The sequence below is a fragment of the Dasypus novemcinctus genome, chromosome 6 (assembly GCF_030445035.2).
Source record: "Dasypus novemcinctus isolate mDasNov1 chromosome 6, mDasNov1.1.hap2, whole genome shotgun sequence".
Lineage (NCBI taxonomy): Eukaryota > Metazoa > Chordata > Mammalia > Cingulata > Dasypodidae > Dasypus > Dasypus novemcinctus.
This window is the reverse complement of record NC_080678.1, coordinates 36,577,523-36,596,286: the sequence shown is the minus strand read 5'-3', so window position 1 is coordinate 36,596,286 and position 18,764 is coordinate 36,577,523. Positions and strand designations below refer to the sequence as shown.

Below are 18,764 nucleotides of genomic sequence, written 5' to 3'. Positions count from 1 at the left end.
CCCATAAGTACTTCCTGCAAAGCCAGTCTCTTGATTACAAACTCTCTCAAGTTCTGTTTATCTCTGAATATTCTAAACTCACCCTCATTTTTGAAAGAATCTTGCTGGACATAAGATTCTCAGCTGGCAGTTTTTCTCTTGTAGTATCTTAAGTATATCATACCATGCTGCCTTCTTGCCTTCATGGTTTCTGATAAGAATTCAGCACTTAATCTTATTGGGTATCACTTGTATGTGATGAATTGCTTTTCTCTTGCTGCTCTCAGAATTAAGTCTTTGTCTTTGGTATCTGACATAATTTCTTTTTATATATATATGCCTAATTTTATGTCTTTATTGGTATGTGATATTTTATTTTTTGCATTTAAAAATTTTTTTGTCTGTTTTAGATACATAGGGTGGCGGACTTGGCCCAGTGGTTAGGGTGTCCGTCTACCACATGGGAGGTCCAAGGTTCATACCCTGGGCCTCCTTGACCCATGTGGAGCTGGCCCATGCGCAGTGCTGAGGGAGTGCTGTGCCACGCAGGGGTGTCCCCCGCATAGGGGTGTCGCCTGCATAGGGGAGCCCCACGCACAAGGAGTGCGCCCCGTAAGGAGAGCCGCCCAGTGTGAAAGAAAGTGCAGCCTGCCCAGGAATGGTGCCACCCACCTGGAGAGCTGACACAACAAGATGATGCAACAAAAAGAAACAGATTCCCGTGCTGCTGACGACAACAGAAGCGGACAAAGAAGACACAGCAAATAGACACAAAGAACAGACAACGGGGTAGGGGGAGAAATAAATAAATCTTTAAAAAAAAATAAAGATACATAGATCACAAATAATGTTAAATTAAAAATATAAGAGGTTTCCATATACCTCTCCACCCCTCCCACATCAACAACCTCTTTCATCATTGTAACACGTTCATTGCATTTGGTGAATACATTTTAGAGCACTGCTGCACCACATGGATTATAGTTTACGTTGTAGTTTACACTCTCCCCCAGTCCATTCAGTGGGTTATGGCAGGATATATAATGTCCAGCACCTGTCCCTGCGATATCATTTAGGACAACTCCAAGTCCTGAAAGTGCCCCCACATCACATCTCTTCTCTCTCCCTGCCCTCAGCAACTACCGTGGCCACAGTCTCCACATCAGTGATACAAGTTTTTCCATTGCTAGAGTCACAATAGTTCTATAGCAGAATACCAGTAAGTCAACTCTAATCCATATTTTATTTCTCTATCCTGTGGACACTGGGATGGTGATGTCTACTCCACCTCTAAATTGAGAAGGGGCTTAGATCCCACATGGTCGATGGATGTGATTTTCCTGCTTGCAGTTGTAGACACTCTCAGTTCCCTGGTGTGGTGGTTGACCATATTCACCTCCCTGCATTATTTCTTCTTCCCCTTTCCTTTTTCTTTTTTAAGATTTATTTACCGCCCCCCCCCCCACCACTGTCTGCTCTCTGTGTCCATTCACTGTGTGTTCTTCGTGTCTGCTTGTATTCTCATTAGGTGGCTCCAGGAACTGATCCTGGGACCTTCTGGAGTGGGAGAGAGGCAATCATTCTCTTGTGTCGCTTCAGCTCCCTGATCTGCTGTGTCTCTTATAATCTCTTCTGTCTCTTTTTGTTGCGTCATCTTGCTGTGTCAACTCTCTGTGTGGGTCAGCACTCATGCGTGGGGCAGTACTTGCACATGCCAGCACTCTGTGTGGGCCAGTTCATCTTCACCAGGAGGTCCTGGGCATCGAACCCTGGACCTCCTATATGGTAGATGGGAGCCCAGCTGTTGAGCCACATCCACTTTCCCCTTCTTCCCTTCTTTTTTCCTTCTGGGACACCTATGACATGTATGTTTGCACAACTCTTGCTGTCATTTAGTTCCCTGAGACCTTGTTCAATTTTTCCCATTCTTTTCTTTTTCTATTCTTTTGTGTGTTCACTTTTGGAGGCCATGTCTTCAAGTTCACCAATCCTTTCTTCTGCCTCCTCAAATTTGCTGTTGTAGGATTCCAATGACTTTTTTTTTAAAAGATTATTTACTTATTTATTTCTCTCCTCTCCCTCCATTGTCCTTCTGGAGTGGGAGAGAGGCAATCATTCTCTTGTGCCACCTCAGCTCACTGGTTTGCTGTGTCTCTTATTATCTCTCCTCTGTGTCTCTTTTTGTTGCATCATCTTCCTGTGCCAGTTCTCCACGTGAGCCAGCACTCCTGTATGGGCCAGCACTCCACGTAGATCAGCTTGCCTTCACCAGGAGGCCCTGGGTATTGAACTCTGGACCTCTGGACCTCCTATATGGTAGATGGGAGCCCAATTGCTTGAGCCACATCAGCTTCCCCCAATGTATTTTTAATTTCATTTGTTGCACCTTTCATTCCCATAAGATCTGCTATTTTTTTCAATTTCTCTCCCTTTCCCTCCTCCCCCAGTTGTCTGTTCTCTGTGTCTCTTTGCTGCGTGTTTTTCTTTGTCCACTTCTGTTGTTGTCAGCGGCCATGGGAATCTGTGTTTCTTTCTGTTGCGTCATCTTGTTGTGTCAGCTCTCTGTGTGTGCGGTGCCATTCTTGGGCAGGCTGAACTTTCTTTCATGCTAGGCGGCTCTCCTTACAGGGTGCACTCCTTGCGCATGGGGCTCCCCTACGCAGGGACACCCTTGCGTGGCACGGCACTCCTTGTGCGCATCAGCACTGTGCATGGGCCAGCTCCACACGGGTCAAGGAGGCCCGGGGTTTGAACCGCGGACCTCCCATGTGGTAGACGGACGCCCTAACCACTGGGCCAAGTCCACCGCCTCCATGTCCCTTTAATTATATGGCTATGATTTTTAAAAAATTATTGCAATACCAAGAGCTGGCAAGGATGTGGAAAAAATGTAATTCTCATATACTGCTGGTTGAAATACAAAATGGAAGAGCCACTTTGAAAAACAGATTGGTAGTTTCATTAAACATACCCTTAGCACAGGACTCAGAAATCCCATTTATAGGTATTAACCCAAGAGAAATAAAAGCATTACGTATATACAAAAACCTGTATGGTAATCTTTTCTGTGTCTATTCAGAATGACCAAATACTGGAAACATTCCAAATGTCCTTAAAATGTTAAATGACTAAAAAAATTGGCTCATTCACATAATGAAATATTACTAAGTAATAAAAAGGAACTAAGTACTAAGAGATGTAACATGGAAGAATTGCAAATGAAGTGAAAAAAAGTAATGTTCTGTATGATTTAATTTATGTGATGGTCATAAGAAGTTAAACTATAGGAATGGAAACCAGATGACTAGTTGCTAAGAGGCAGGAGGAAGAGATTGATACAAAGAGGCACAAAAGAACTTTTTGGGAGTGATGAAAATGTTTTTTTTTTTTTTTTTTTTTTTTAATTGACTTTGTAATAATATTACATTAAAAATATATATGTGAGGTCCCATTCAACCCCACCCCCCCACGAAAATGTTTTATATCCTGATTGTTGTGATGGTTACACAACTGCAAAATTCATATTAGTTCACTAAAATGGGTGAATTATGCTGTATTTAAATTAAATCTAAAAAATCAGACAGATTAATTGTAAATAAATGAAAGGACTCATTTTAGGAGACATGTAAAATAAGCAGGTAAAGCATGCATGATGCTGAAAGAATGAGCTTTGAATCCAACAAGGAAAGAAAAAAAAAGATCTCTCTTGCTCATCCAGAGCAGAGATTGTCTAATGAGAGTCAGGATTCAGAACACTGGGCTTCCAGTGCTTGCTCTCATTTTTATCCTAAGTAGTGCAAAAGATACTCTCCTCCCTGGTGCCCCACCTAACCTCTTCACAAGGAAGCAGGTTTTAACCTTAGGCCATTTTCTAATCCAGGCCCTTGGCTAATTAAGTATAGAATTTAGTGCTTTTGAAGGTGACATTCCTCCTTTTGAGTTACTTCTTTCACTGAGTGTCAAGATATTGAGATAAGGATATATATGGAGAATAAAAAAGATGATACTTGTATAGCTGGAGGCACCATTCTTTGAATAGGATGCAGGGTTTTCAAGCAGATTCCTATGGCACTTTCTGCAGGTAGAGGTGTGCAGGTCTTCAGATCCTGGACAGAGTCCAATTTGGGTAATTATATTCTTACTCCCAAAATACCCCTGTTTCTGGTAGATACAAAATTCTTATTCACTTCCTGTACTAAACTGTTGTGTAGATTTGCTATGCAGCTGCAAAACAGCTGCTGCATTCCTTTCCACATTTAGTCTCTAAAGTACTTTTGGATGAAAGGTACTATATAGACATATTTTATTGTCGTGTATCGAATGCCTTCCTATTTAGTAGTAGGTTTTGTGAGGTTCAACTATCAAATAAAGATCTGCATTCCAAAGCATGTCGACATTTAATTTCTTTACCAGCCTGCTCCCCAACCCCTCTAAACAATAAGGATCTTACCACAAGGGTCCGTAGACAGAGTGTCCCTGCAGGAGCACGGGGGTCCAAAGCAGCCACAAGATCCCACACTTTAATTTTTCTGAAAATCAAAAAGAGGGTAAAAATCTTAGCTGAAAAAAAAACACAACAAATCAAAAAACCCCACAAAAAACAAAAACTAAGGCAGCACAGGGGATAGACCAGCAAAAAGTCATAGTAATAAATATGCATGGTGAATATAATTTATATGATAAATCCAGCTCATAGGAATATATATATAAACTTTTTGTTTTTGCAGACTTAATTTCTGCATTCACTCTTGGATATATAGCCTATAAGGGAAAGTGCATGTGATTAACCTAAAATAAGAAACAAATTAGCTGTAACCAAACTAAAGATGGGTAAATGGTAAAATTACACTGCACTCTGGGGCCAAGAAAAGATCTGTACATTAGACCTCTTATGATAGAAAAGACCTAGAAATCTACACCTCTGAGGCATCTTCTTTCTGGTCAGTCCCAAGAATGACCCAGGTCAAATGAACCAGAGAAGGGGAGCCCACTTAAGAGCTCTGGAATTTATATAAGCAAACACTAATTTTTTAAAATATATTTTTTATTTATTTTTAAAAGTTACATAGATTATATAACATTTTACATTAAAAATACAGGGGATTCCCATATGCCATACCTCCCAATTTTCCCACATTAAAAAAATATGGAATGCTTCACGAACTTGTGTGTCATCCTTGTGCAGGGGCCGTGCTGATCTCTGTATCATTCCATTTTTAGTATATGTGCTGCTAAAGTGAGCGCCCTCATCTTTTGATTTAAGTAAGAAAAGTCTAGCCCTTCCAAAAATCAATTATAGTCATGTCTCCTCAAAGTAAATAACAGACAAAACCCAAGAAAAGGGGGTGCAGATCAAAACCAGGGCAATGAGAAAATAGTGCCGGACCTTGCTGGAGCATGTTGTCACAGTCTGAACAATTTCCCATGGGTACGACAGTGATGGCTGACTCAAAGCAGAGGAAGTGAGTCTGCTCCACTTCCTGCTGCTTGAGTTGGCTTAATATATTGGTATAGCCAGTTCAGACACTAAGATAATGTTGTAAGCTAGTTTCTGCAAAAAGTTGCCAGTATTTGAAACGCAGCCTTCCACCCCTTCCAAGATCAAGTGCCTTGTCAAGAAGTGATAAAGAGGCCTTTGTAAGTGAATACTTTTTTATATGAATTTGCTATGTGCTTAGTGTTGCCAGATATGGGATCGAGCCACAACATGAATGGATCCTTTAACCAATGAAAATAAGACTGAAGAAAATAAAGACTACTGAACTCCGTGTAAGTCAAATGCTAGAAATGATGACAAGAGAGCTGAACTTTTAAGAATCACTCAAGAGATCAAAATTTTAAAAGAAATATTGGATCAGATTCTCCTTTCTGTGAAATCTACAGGCTTTTAGAGATAAGAAAAGGCTAAATTTAAATTCATAAGGCAGGAGAATAAAGATGTAAATTTTTAAAAACCCTATTAGCAAACTCACCCATCATAAGCCCCACTGACTATCCTCTTGTTATCAAATCGAATGCAGCGCACAAGTTCCTCATGGCCTTCCAATACTCGTAAACACGCTCCACATTCTATATCCCATAATCTGGAAGAGAAAATTTTAGACAAGTGAATTTTCTGAGCTTGAATGTTATAATAATTAACTTCACATGCCTTTAAAAAAATAGACAAAAATAAAATCTATCAACACCCATATAAAAATGTATTGCTTTTAATGTAAGTTCCTTGTTGCCATAAAGCTCAGGAAGGAAATATTTATCTGCAGTTCAAATATAGTATGTATTTTCAAAGCACAATGTTTTCTATTACATATATATCTTTTAAAGATTTATTATTTATCTCCCCCATCTGTTGTCTGCTTTCTGTATCCATTGCTGTGTGTTCTTCTGCGTCCGCTTGCATTCTCGGCAGCCCTGGGAATCTGTGTCTCTTTTTGTTATGTCATCTTGCTATGTCAGCTCTCTGTGTATACGGTGCCACTCCTGGGTGGGTTATGCTTTTTTTGCACGGGGTGGCTCAATGCGGGGCAGCTCAATGTGGGGAGCATTCCTTGCATGCCCTGTGCAGAGGATAACCCTGTGTGGCACAGCAATCCTTGCGCGCAGTAGTACCACGTGTGAGCCAGCTTACCACATGGGCCAGGAGGCCCTGGGTTTGAACTCTGGACCTCCCATATGGTAGATGATCTATGAGTTGAGTCACGTCCACTTCCCTATAATATTTATATTATAACCTGTAACCAGGTTCTCCTGGGCATAACAAGGATGAACGTAAGGTATACAGCTGTCTGGGGAGGAAATGACCAAGCTAAGAAAGCAATGGCTCCTGACAGGTAGATTGTCAGTGATTTCCTGCAATCACAAAGCACCTCCACCTCTGTCATGGAGGACACTATGTGCATTCACCCACTCTACACGACAGTCCTTATATAATGGAAGCAAAAAGTTAAGTTCTCAAAAACGTTTGTTATTCTAATTTATACAATAGTATGCTTTTAGATCAATTCAAATGATTTCTAGGAATAATTTCCTTTGCTATAATAGCTGTTTGGTTTTTTTTCTTTTGTTTTGTTTAAATGGCCTTTCAACCTCTTAGCTCTTCATTCAAGGAAGGGAGAGGGCAGAAAATCCTCCAAATACTAATTGTATTTGTGTTTTTCAACTTTGTGAGGTGAGAAAACCAAAAAAAATATTTCAACTTGTGGTTTCTTCGTAATTTCAAACACAGGTAACTCCCTGGCCAATTTTACAACTTAAGCAATGCTAAGAAAACTAAACTGCACAAATTCTAATAGAGAACAAATCTTATTTTTTTTCAGAACAGTGGCCAAAGCCATTAGCTATTTATCAGTACTTTTCAACTGTAGATAGAGTAAATTTAAAGGGAAGCGTTCATCAATCTCCATCTACTTGCCTCTCTTGCCTACTTCCTTATTCAGGTACTACCTTTTATATAGGTCTATCTGGTGATAAAACTATTATAGGAAGGAAACACATCAACAAAAGGCTCTGCTGCGTTGCCTCTTTGTTTGGGGCAAAGTTTTTTTTTTTCTTTTTAAAGATTTATTTATTTATTTCTCTGCCCCCCACCCCTCCCAGTTGTCTGTTCTCTGTTGTCTATTTGCTGAATGTTCTTCTTTGTCCACTTCTGTTGTTGTCAGCGGCCACAGGAATCTGTTTCTTTTTGTTGTGTCAGCTCTCCGTGTGTGTAACTCCATTCTTGGGCAGGCTGCACTTTCTTTTGCCCTGGGTGGCTCTCCTTAGGGGGTGCACTCCCTGAGCGTGGGGATCCCCTACACAGGGTCACCCCTGCGTGGCATGGCACTCCTTGCGCGCATCAGCACTGCGCATGGGCCAGCTCCACATCGGTCAAGGAGGCCCAGGGTTTGAACCGTGGACCTCCCACGTGGTGGATGGACGCCCTAACCACTGGGCCAAGTCCACTTCCCTGGGGCAAAGTTTTGACCTTAAGAAACTACAGAAAGGAAAAATATCTTATTATAAACATTTTATATACTTATTATATAAACTTATTATAACACAATTGGAGAGTTGTATGATCTGTACTCAAGCAATTAATGACAGGAATATTGAGCCTTTTTGGGAAAGGGCTCCTGCTGCTCACCTGATAGTGTTGTCCGATGAGCCACTCACCACCAGCCTGTCTCTGTACTGCAAACAGGCAATGCCGCGTTTGTGTCCATTTAAAGTCCTCACAAACTCACAAGTACTTGTGCTCCATACCTGACACAGAAAATGGCATTTGGCAGTTACTTTGGTGTTTTCACTGGTATATCCATGATGACAGAACTGAACCAACAGGAAGTATAACTTCTTAAACAAAACAAAAAACATAACAATTTCAATTCATGATCATATAGGGCTAGTCTGTATCTGGCTTCTCTCATATGAGAAATCCTTAAACTGATTTACACTTATGGGGTTACTCTGATCTTGCAGATAAATTTTCTTGACCCTAAGCTGCCCCATTTCCTTCTCACAGTTATCACTATTTATAGGAAATACATAACCAAAATTATTGCAATTTGCTGTCCTCGTTACCTTTTTATATATAGTCTCTGAATTAAATGTTCTTATTTTACATTTAATTTATTGTTTAAATATGAAATTGCCTTTGATCAAAGTTTCATATGAACTTCCCTACTCTAAGTTGAGGATTTAATGAAAACTGCCTATTTGTCCAATTTAAGAGTTGTCAGGCTTTTTACCTTTATAGTCCTGTCCCCAGATGCAGAAACAATGTACTTGTCGTCAAAGTCAACTACATTGACAGCAGCTCGGTGTCCAACCAACACCCTTCGGAGGGTTATGTCAGTTGGGGAAGCCATATCCCATACAGCAATGGAACGGTCTTTGGAGCATGTCACCATCATGCCATTATTGAAACGCAAGTGTAGAACTGCTTCACAATGGTGAATCAATGTGTTGAGCATTTCACCTGTATTTACATCCCACACTCTAGAAAAAGCAACATTTAGAAGGTTATCTGATATTCAGATGGCACTCATGCTACAAACTGTTACCAGTATTTGACTATTGCCTCCTTTTTCCATATATATATATTTAAATAAACGGCTTTTATTTTTATTCAACAATCCAATGAGTTATCTTTCTCTGTTCCTCCCCACTTTTCTTCACTTAAAAAAATTTCGCCACTTTTAACCATTTTTAAGTATACAATTCAGTGCTATTAATTACATTCACAATGTTGTCCGATCATCACCATATCCATTACCAAAACTTTTTCTCACTTCAAAACCTCCTCCCTGTTTTCATGGTAAAGAATTATACCCTATTCCTCTTTTTGCAGCTTTGTGGTTAAGTTGAGGTAAAAAGTACTGATGGGCCATGGGGAGGTAGTAGATAGGAGAGGGCTGAACTGGGAGAGTGGGAAAAGGAAGTGGATGAGATGTTGCCAATGTGAAATCCTTAAGACATACAACCTGAAACCTGGGTGAGTTGTTGGAGGTAGGGATGAGATAGCAGCCCCCATCACCTAATAACTGGGCCCAGTCTTCAAGATAAATTATTTTAAAACTTCAGATATTCAATCTGATACCATTAACAAGATACCTTTTAAACAGGGGTCTTAACAACAGCAACATTAGCATCCTGACAAACCTTAGGAACCAGAAAAGATGTTTTTTTTTTAACAGTTATTTAGTATGGTGGATTGAGCTTTATTATCTGGATCTTTGGTTTCATAATCTAGGTTAAGGTCCAAAATTACCTAGACTCTAAATTCCTGTTTCTGTGCTTTGAATGGAGTTGGGAACAAGAAGAGCCATTCTACCATAAACACAGGCTTCACAGCAGAGTGTGGGACCTTTGCATAGTTCAAGAATTTTGTGTGATGCTATATTTTATTTTGATTACTGTATTTTGTGTACTTTGTTTTTTAAAAATAACACATTTTATTTGCTTCCAGTTTAATTCCCTTTTTCAGAAAATATTTTTTTCCATTTTCCTATGAATGATGTTAATCCTGTCAAGAGTTTCAGCTTCCTTGATGTACTCCACAAGCACCGATAAATAGAAACGTCTGTAATTCTAAGGGCTGAATTAGCAATGCCTTTTAGTCATAAGGTAAGAAATATGAAGTCTTTTTTATTCACAGAGGATAACTTGGAATGCTAAATTCCTTGGAATGCTAAGCATTTAACTTCTGAGAATCCAACAATGAGGCAGTTTTTTGGTTGTTTTTTTTTTAAGTTACTTTTGATGCATTATGTTTGCCAAGTCCTTTAGCTTAAGGCAAAATTCCTAACAGAGGTTTCCAGCAGTGCTTGCTAGTAACCAGAACACAAGCTACACTGGACTCCAGCCGCATAATGGCTGTGTCATCAAATCACTAAGCCTCTGGAAATTGAAGGCCCCCTCCCTGAGTGAAGCTTGCAATTAAAAACTGCAGGTATAGCAGAGGAGAGGCTGGCAAAGAGACAGCACTGCTCACCTATACACATTTTAAAGGAGCTAATGCATGCTTACACTACAGTTATAACTACATGAAAGGAAGGCTTTATTCCATTCATGTCATTCCGCTGTGAGGTGGTTTTGTAAAGAATGCAATGTTTCTATAATGGATGATTCTCCCAAATTAAAGTAGAATGTATACTTTCTTAAATATACAAAAATGTAAACTTACCTCAAATGAACCTAAATCAAGTTTTCTAGTTCTAGATTGAAACAAATGATGGGGAGAACTGATGGTTTATTTTCTTTAGTTATGAAGTTTCAGAACTGTGTTTTGAAGATATATACAAAATTATTATCATCTATGACAAAGAACAGAGTAGATCTGATGTTTCAGAGTTTAAAAGCGCATTTGAAATTTTCTACCTGACTGTGGAATCCGATGATCCAGTTATGATCACCCTCTCGTCATACTGGAGGCACAGGACAGAACCTGTGTGGCCCGTGAGAATGCGCTTGCATTCCAATGTGCTTTTATCCCAGATCTAGGATGGCAAACAAGAAGATCCTTTTGACCATGTGATAATGGCGGTGCTGTGGAAACTTGCTGCCTCTGTTATCTGTTTGATCCCCAAAAAGAATCAAAGCCAGAGTAGTGTGGAATGTATTCTTTTCCATAGGGATAGCTAAGCACCTCTATATATATGGCTTCAGTACTAATGTAGACTTTATTATTTTCATTAGGGAACAGGAATAGCCTGTAACTATGTCAGGGCCAATAATAGTCTGTTTCAGTGGACTTCAACAAGGGAATTTAACCCCAGGACCATCCACCTATATGCACTTAGGTGGAAGAGGGCAATAAATATCTGTCCTTTAAGAATATGATTTTGGCTTTGGGACTGTAAACAATCTAAACCTCTCAATTTCCTGAAATAGTTTGTTTATGCTTTAGATTGCTTTATGTATGTAGGCACCCTTGCCCTTTCAGTTATGGCCCCACAACTGAAGAGACTGTACCTTGATTGTGTTATCTCGAAGGCCGCTTACTATCTTTTGATCATCATATTGTAAACAGTAAACTCCTTTGCTTGTTTCACTTCGGCAGTGGATTCTCTGTAAACTATGCCTTCCACATCTCCAATTAGATTCTATTGTCTGAGAAGAAAGAATGGTAAAGTGACAGTAATTAGGAAAGAACCAAAACCAAGTTCTTATATTTCTTCCAGTTTTTAAAATATCTGATTTTCATGGCAAAGACAAATGCTCAATGCCTCTCTCTCTCTGAGATACACAGAACTTTAAGGCAAACTAAAAATAGGCTTTTAAACAGCTATTATCTAAATTTATAAAACATTTTCCCAATTACAATGTAAAGATTTATTTTCTAAAACTTTCCTGCATGTAACTTGTTCAAACAAATAATAAAGCTGGTGGAAAGAGACTGCTCAGCAACAGGGCAAGTTATGAGTGGCATGATCGTCATGTGTTCAGTGCTCTTCTTACATGAAGGGTGGCCATTTCTACCAGTGCCTCTCCACCAAGGTTCAATTCAGCAGACATTTGAATATCAGCTTATAAGTGCAGCTTTAACAGTCTCACTGCCCACCCCTCTTTCAATGATCTATTAGTAAATAAAAATTTGCCTGGCAATTTATTAGATTTTACTTATCCTATTTACTTTTTTAGGAAATTGATTTTTAACCTACATCAATAAACTTTAATAGATTTGCTGTAACAATACTGTTACTGAAAAATGCTGGTGATTCTCCAGCATTTAGCAAATATGCAAATAGACATAAATTCTTACCTCAATATCTTGTATAATTTTAGGGTAAAGTGCTCTATAAAAAGAGTTGGGAGGAGCAGTCCCATCAGGAGGTTTGTTTTTGAATAAATACTGTCCCCTAAAAAACAACAATATTTCCCAATGAAAATAATATTATACATTTATAAAGTGCTTCATACTTTTTCAAAGTATTTTCACAGTTACCATTCCATATAATCTCCATAACCAGCCTGGAGAAGTTTGACTGTAAGCCTGATATCAGGTGTCCAATGTCAAGGAGTTCTAAAGAACACTGATTTGCTTTTTGGTAAAACAAAGTATTTCCAAAGCAGGACAGCAAGATAACTGTACTATTTATCATTTGGCTTTGGGGAACATGGGGTTTTTCTAATTCAAGAAAAGAGACAACCAGGCTTTAAGGAATATGATTTATAATGTCAACAGACAAACTGAATAGGTGTAATCAGAGTTCATCAATTGGTCTATCTATCAGACATCTGTGTAGTTAGATTTCATAGGCTTTTTTTTTTGAAAATTCTGTTAGTTATAGTGAAACCTAGCATCATGGGCAGCAGAAATGCTTTTTCTAGGTCTTTATTGTATTGGCTGCTCAGGAACCCAGGCTGATGGTGATTAGGAGCAGTTCAGTTCATTTCAAGAGAAAACAAAGGGAACACAGGAATGTCCAGTAGCAGGTAAGGTAGATATGAAAAGAAATGCCTAAGAGCACTGTGCTGTCAAATCTAAGGCATGAAGAAACTGACTTTCAAGGTGTGTTCCTGGCTATGCACATGTATACGTGCAATTCACTGCCTTTCCTTGATTCTAGTGAGTACCATTTGTTAGCATCTCCTTCCTTATGACAGCACATCTCTGGAATACTCATGTCCCAAGCTAGATCTTTGCTACAAAAAAAAATCAGTAAATGGCAATCACTTCCTGCTGGGTAAAAAATTTAATTCCTCATCCTGAAGTTAAGAACCCACCAAACACAATGTGGAAGCTAGTAAACCCCACTATGGGTGTACTAACTGCTGTTCTCATTGGCACTGTTCCTTGCAAAGTGGAGATAGGCAGAAATGCCTCTGAGTGTAATCTTGGCACCAGAGAAATCATGTTTTCTCTGGGCCAGTCATGTGCTCCTCCTTCTACAGCTCCATTACAATATAATTAATTGTTTGGTGCTTCCAGGAGCTCTCCTCCCCTGCCCTCTCCCTATTACATACACCTTGAAAATTAGATTAGAAAATACCCTATCAGATAGGTAGCTGGCTCTGACTGTGTTAATACAGAATGGGAAATCTGCAATGGAGAAATTAAAATAATATAGAATTTAAAAAGGGACTAACAACCAAGAAATGTGATATACTAACAAAGAAAAGAGCAACTGGGATACAATTACAGAATAACTTTGGCCTAAAGGTATACTTCTTATAAATAATTCTACATTTTTTAGGCAAACAAGTATTCATTTACATAGGTTTAAAAAGAAAAGATTGCAAAACTGGTTAATAAATATAATTTACTAAGTTCAACTCCAATATCCTTTAATGAGGTAGGAACAATTATCTTCATTTTGTAGATGAAGAAATCAAATATCAGAGAGGTTAAGTAACTTGCCCAAGATCACATAGGTATCAAGTAGCAGACATGGGATTTGAATCTAAGTTTGACTCCAGAACCCAATTCTTAATCACTTTATTTGCCTCTTAATGCCCACCATTCCTCAGTCTTGTCTTCTTTTTACTCACTGGTAATCGTACATAGGCACTATTCTACATCCTAAGGGAAAAGGACTCATGAACTTCTCATCTTATTTTTTTACTCCATTGCATTTACCATGCCTTGTTAAACTTTCTGGATTTCTTTACATCAAAAGTGGATAGAGGGCAGCGGACTTGGCCCAGTGGTTAGGGTGCCCGTCTACCACATGGGAGGTCCGCGGTTCAAACCCCGGGCCTCCTTGACCCATGTGGAGCTGGCCCATGCACAGTGCTGATGCGCGCAAGGAATGCTGTGCCACGCAGGGGTGTCCCCCACATAGGGGAGCCCCACGTGCAAGGAATGTGCCCCGTAAGGAGAGCCACCCAGAGCGAAAGAAAGTACAGCCTGCCCAAGAATGGTGCCGCACTCGTGGAGAAGTGACACAATAAGATGACGCAACAAAAAGAAACACAGATTCCCATGCCACTGACAACAACAGAAGCAGACAAAGAAGACGCAGCAAATAGACACAGAGAACAGACAACCAGGGTGGGAGGGGGAAGGGGAGAGGAATAAATAAATAAATAAATCTTAAAAAAAAAAGGTGGATAGAGGTTGGAAACTGGCTTTTCAGTCTGTGTCTATGTTGTAAGTCAAAACCTTTTATGATGGAATCTCTTGGATAACAGGTACCACTTCTATGTGAAATGCCTAGTACACCTGGGAGAGTGTGGGTACAGGATAAATGCTAAATATTAAAATTCAGAATGTTACCATGAAATGGATCTGCTGATTAAGAAAACGGACTTTTCCTAAGTGGTCTTTTATTATACTTTCAAGTATTACCATTATTTAGTATTATTAAAGAGAAAAAATGACAGAGTTCATGTCCTAGGGCCAGACAATCAATTCTAGATATAAAATGCATAGCAAAGTGGAAGTTAAATCTTAAGAGATGCAAAACTTTATTAGAAAAACCATTTTTACTTATTTTTGGTTAGAGGAAATGGAAAAAACTTTCAAGGTAGCATATGGGGAAGATATAATAATGAAAGACTATTGAGGGAAGCGGATTTGGCTCAACTAATAGAGTGTCCGCCTACCATACAGGAGGTCCAGGGTTCAAACCCAGGGCCTCCTGACTCATGTGGTGAGCTGGTGCACACACAGTATTGATGCATGCAAGGAGTGCTGTGCCACACAGGAGTGTCCCCTGCGTAGGGGAGCCCCACATGCAAGGAGTGTGCCCCACAAGGAGAGCTGCCCCATGCAAAAAAAGTGCAGCCTGCCCAGGAGTGGTGCTGCACACACGGAGAGCTGATGCAGCAAGATGACACAACAAAAAGAGACTCAGATTCCTGGTGCTGCCTGACAAGAATGCAAGCAGACAATGAAGAACACACAGCAAATGGACACAGAGAGCAGACACGGGGGGGGGGGGGGGAGATAAAAAGAAAAAAAAAGAGACTATTGACATAATATGCTTAGTGAGGTAACTTGAAAGAAAATGAGACACTGATCACAGATTAAATTTTTTAAAAAGGAAGACAACTAACACAGGAAGAAGGGCAACGTGTAGAAACAGAAGCACTAACAACAAAGTCAAGGGGCCACTGGAGAAGGTCTTCACGGTTGGACAAATAATTGGAATTTCATGGGCCTCTATAAAGTTAAGAGAATAAATATGGCCAAAGACAAGGGAATATAGCCAGAACTCTGAAGGATGCGCAAAAGAGAAGGAATGAGTTTCTCTGGTTGAAGAGTTAGGGGAAAAAGTAGTAATTACTGTGGAATCCAGGATTATTTCTCAGCTATTCTTGCATATATTCTTTTTTTTTAGGAGGTACCAGGGATTGAACCCAGGACCTCATATGTGGGAAGCAGATGCTCAACCATTTGAGCTACATCCACTTTCCTGCACATATTCTTTTAAAAGGTCAAAAAGTCATCTTTTCAAAGTAACTAAAATAACAGATCTTGCTGTTTAGTGCTAATCCTAAGCAAAATTGTGGAGCCTATTTTACCTTTGGCATTTTCATCTCTTCCTGCCAAGAACTACTACTTACTTCTTGTCTTTCCTTCTTTTTTGCCCCTATTAAAATCTGCCTTCAAAAAAACAAGGATTAAGTAAACTCCCAATGTGTGATATAAGTTCACTGCTTTTTACAGTCCAAAAAGAACAAAATATATTTTAATAGAGAACAAAATTTTTATATATATGGTAATGGGAAAGAATCTTTATAACTAAAATTTCAGGTCAGGAGTTATTTGGAGGAGAGTTTTTTTCTTTTTCTTTAAAAGATTTATACATTTATTTACTACACCCCTCCCCCCCGCTGTGCACACATTGTCTGCATTCTGTGTCATTCACTATGCCTTCTTCTGTGTCTGCTTGTCTTCTCTTTAGGTGGCACCAGGAACTGATCCTGGGACCTTCCGGAGTGGGAGAGGGGTGCTCAATCTCTTGGGCCGCCTCAGCTCCCTGGTCTGCTGCATCTCTTATTGTCTCTCCTCTGTGTCCCTTATTGTGTCATCTTGCTGTGTCAGCTCTCCACTTGGGCCAGCTCACTGCGCAGGCCAGCTTGGCTTGACCGGGAGGCCCCGGGAATCAAATCCTGGCCCTCCTATATGGTAGATGGGACCACATCCACTTCCCTTTCTTTTTTCTTTTTGAGAGGTAGAGTAATCTTTCTGCTGCCATGAAATTTTTATCAGGTAAGCAACTGCTCTATTTCTAAGGTTGGGCCTGAAATTTTTAGCAAAACGAAGGACTCTGAATGCTGTACAACTATATACTTGTTTTTTTAAAAAATACTATTAAAGAGTTTATTTCCAAAGTATGAAATAGGTTGTGAAATATAAGGTTTCTATTTTCCCACCATAATGAGAATAATAAAGTCACATTTGGGAAATGGAAGCAACAATATTCTTTTCTTTATGCAATTTTGATTTAGCCATAGAAGTCCCTGGTATTTGGTTCCTTATAATTGAATTTGAGAGACATTTGAAAAGTCTTCCTAATAGCCAGAATGTCAGAAAGCTCTGAAGTATTTGGTATAATTTTAGAGGTCATTATATATACCATGTGTTAATGAACTTCGAAAGACTCAAAAAAGAAAGTGAACCAACTACATATATAAAGGTATTAAGAAGAAACAATGATTTATACCAAATCCCATTTTTCATTTTTTCTTATAGCTACTTTGACATAAAAAATAATTTTTTTTTACCACAAAGGTGATAAAATACTAGGGGCATAAGCTAAGGCAAGAAATATTCTGAAGGAGAAAAGAATCATTTGTCCTGGATTACTTGAGCAGAAAGCTGGATCTGATGCCTTTTGTATGTGGTTCAAAGTTATCTCCTTGCCTTATAAATCAGTCCTTTTTTTTTTTTTTTAATTAATTTATTTATTTATCCCTCCCCCCCCACCCCCCCATTGTCTGTTCTTGGTGTCTATCTGCTGCGTCTTGTTTCTTTGTCCGCTTCTGTTGTCGTCAGCGGCACGGGAAGTGTGGGCGGCGCCATTCCTGGGCAGGCTGCTCTTTCTTTTCACGCTGGGCGGCTTTCCTCATGGGCGCACTCCTTGCGCGTGGGGCTCCCCCACGCGGGGGACTCCCTTGCGTGGCACGGCACTCCTTGCGCGCATCAGCACTGCGCATGGCCAGCTCCACACGGGTCAGGGAGGCCCAGGGTTTGAACCGCGGACCTCCCATATGGTAGACGGACGCCCTAACCACTGGGCCAAAGTCCGTTTCCCAAATCAGTCCTTTTTTAGGATACTAATTTCTGTACCCAGATTACAAATGCTTTAAGTTCACGGGCTGCCCATTTTATCATTATTTTTTTGAAGAGCAGTATCAACACAACATTATGTCATTTTATAAGTGATTGGTTAGAAGAAAAACTGCTGAGTAAATGAAAATCCATTCTTTAATTTTTTTTTTTTTTTTTTTTTACTATAAACCAGCAAAATAATGGTATTAAATGATAAGTGGCCTCAATGGTTCCCTACAATTTCCCAATGGCTCTGAATGGCTAGATTCTGAAACACAGTATAGTAAAAAAGTTAAAAGGCTCACCACCCTCTTCGTTCTGCCAGGCCTCTCCACAGAGAATCTGTCCTGACCATTCTCTCGATTAACTTCTTCCATAACATGCCATCAGATGTCACTCGGTACCATTCTTTGCACACAAGTTCAGCAGCACATAGTGATTTGGCATCCAGGTATGACAGAATGTTCTCAGCAACATGATCCAAACCCCGAGCTTTCCACAGTGGGGGTAGGAAGTAGGGGAGGCAAAGAAAAAAGAATGTATGGGGTGGTGAATGATCTTTTATAAAAGGTCCTTTAAAATAGAACAGCATCTGTTCTGGTATAAAGGCATATCATCATCCTTAGTGTGGTCCAGTTTCTATTTCAAACAGAGACTTGGGTAAAATGAGTGTCAATAATTTTTCCATAAGGTTATAGAAATGAACAGTATTTTCCATCTTCCTTTAGATAAGGAAGTTAAAGCTAACAACCAGCAACCCCCCAAGACATTAAAAATAAAAAGGATTCCAGAAAACAATTCACATCTATCTATATGGATTTCAGCACTAGGGGATGTTCTATGGACGGCATCTCAAACTCTCTGATTCTGAACCCCACCCCTCCAAATCTCTATATTAGGTCCATTTCTCATTCTGTTTCTATTACTGCTACAAATCCAAAGCAATTCAGTAAAAGAAATATCTTTTAAATGTACTGGGGGAGAGGCACTAAGTCAGAATGTGCAGGGTTATAGAATGTTGGGCATGCAGAAAGTAAGGAGAGAAGAAGGAAATATGGATTGGCATCAGACCATCCTGAGAGGA

General features: G+C 39.6%; 1 protein-coding gene and 1 non-coding gene across 10 annotated transcripts in view; both read right to left on the bottom strand.

The window, feature by feature from the left end:
* BTRC (beta-transducin repeat containing E3 ubiquitin protein ligase) overlaps window positions 1-18,764 on the bottom strand; it is a 228,204-nt gene that overhangs the window by 22,216 nt on the left and 187,224 nt on the right. For all 9 annotated transcript variants that reach the window (XM_058298531.2, XM_058298529.2, XM_058298530.2 and 6 more), the window contains 8 exons: window positions 17,986-18,172; window positions 12,221-12,317; window positions 11,431-11,568; window positions 10,837-10,955; window positions 8,706-8,955; window positions 8,102-8,220; window positions 5,952-6,062; window positions 4,430-4,508 (listed from right to left, as the gene is read on the bottom strand). In XM_058298531.2, coding sequence (XP_058154514.1) covers window positions 4,430-4,508; window positions 5,952-6,062; window positions 8,102-8,220; window positions 8,706-8,955; window positions 10,837-10,955; window positions 11,431-11,568; window positions 12,221-12,317; window positions 17,986-18,172 — 1,100 coding nt within the window. The remainder of the gene's footprint in view (window positions 1-4,429; window positions 4,509-5,951; window positions 6,063-8,101; window positions 8,221-8,705; window positions 8,956-10,836; window positions 10,956-11,430; window positions 11,569-12,220; window positions 12,318-17,985; window positions 18,173-18,764) is intronic.
* On the bottom strand, window positions 5,120-5,223 carry LOC111764518 (U6 spliceosomal RNA). Its single transcript, XR_002797110.1, has one exon. It is a non-coding gene; the product is annotated as a U6 spliceosomal RNA (small nuclear RNA).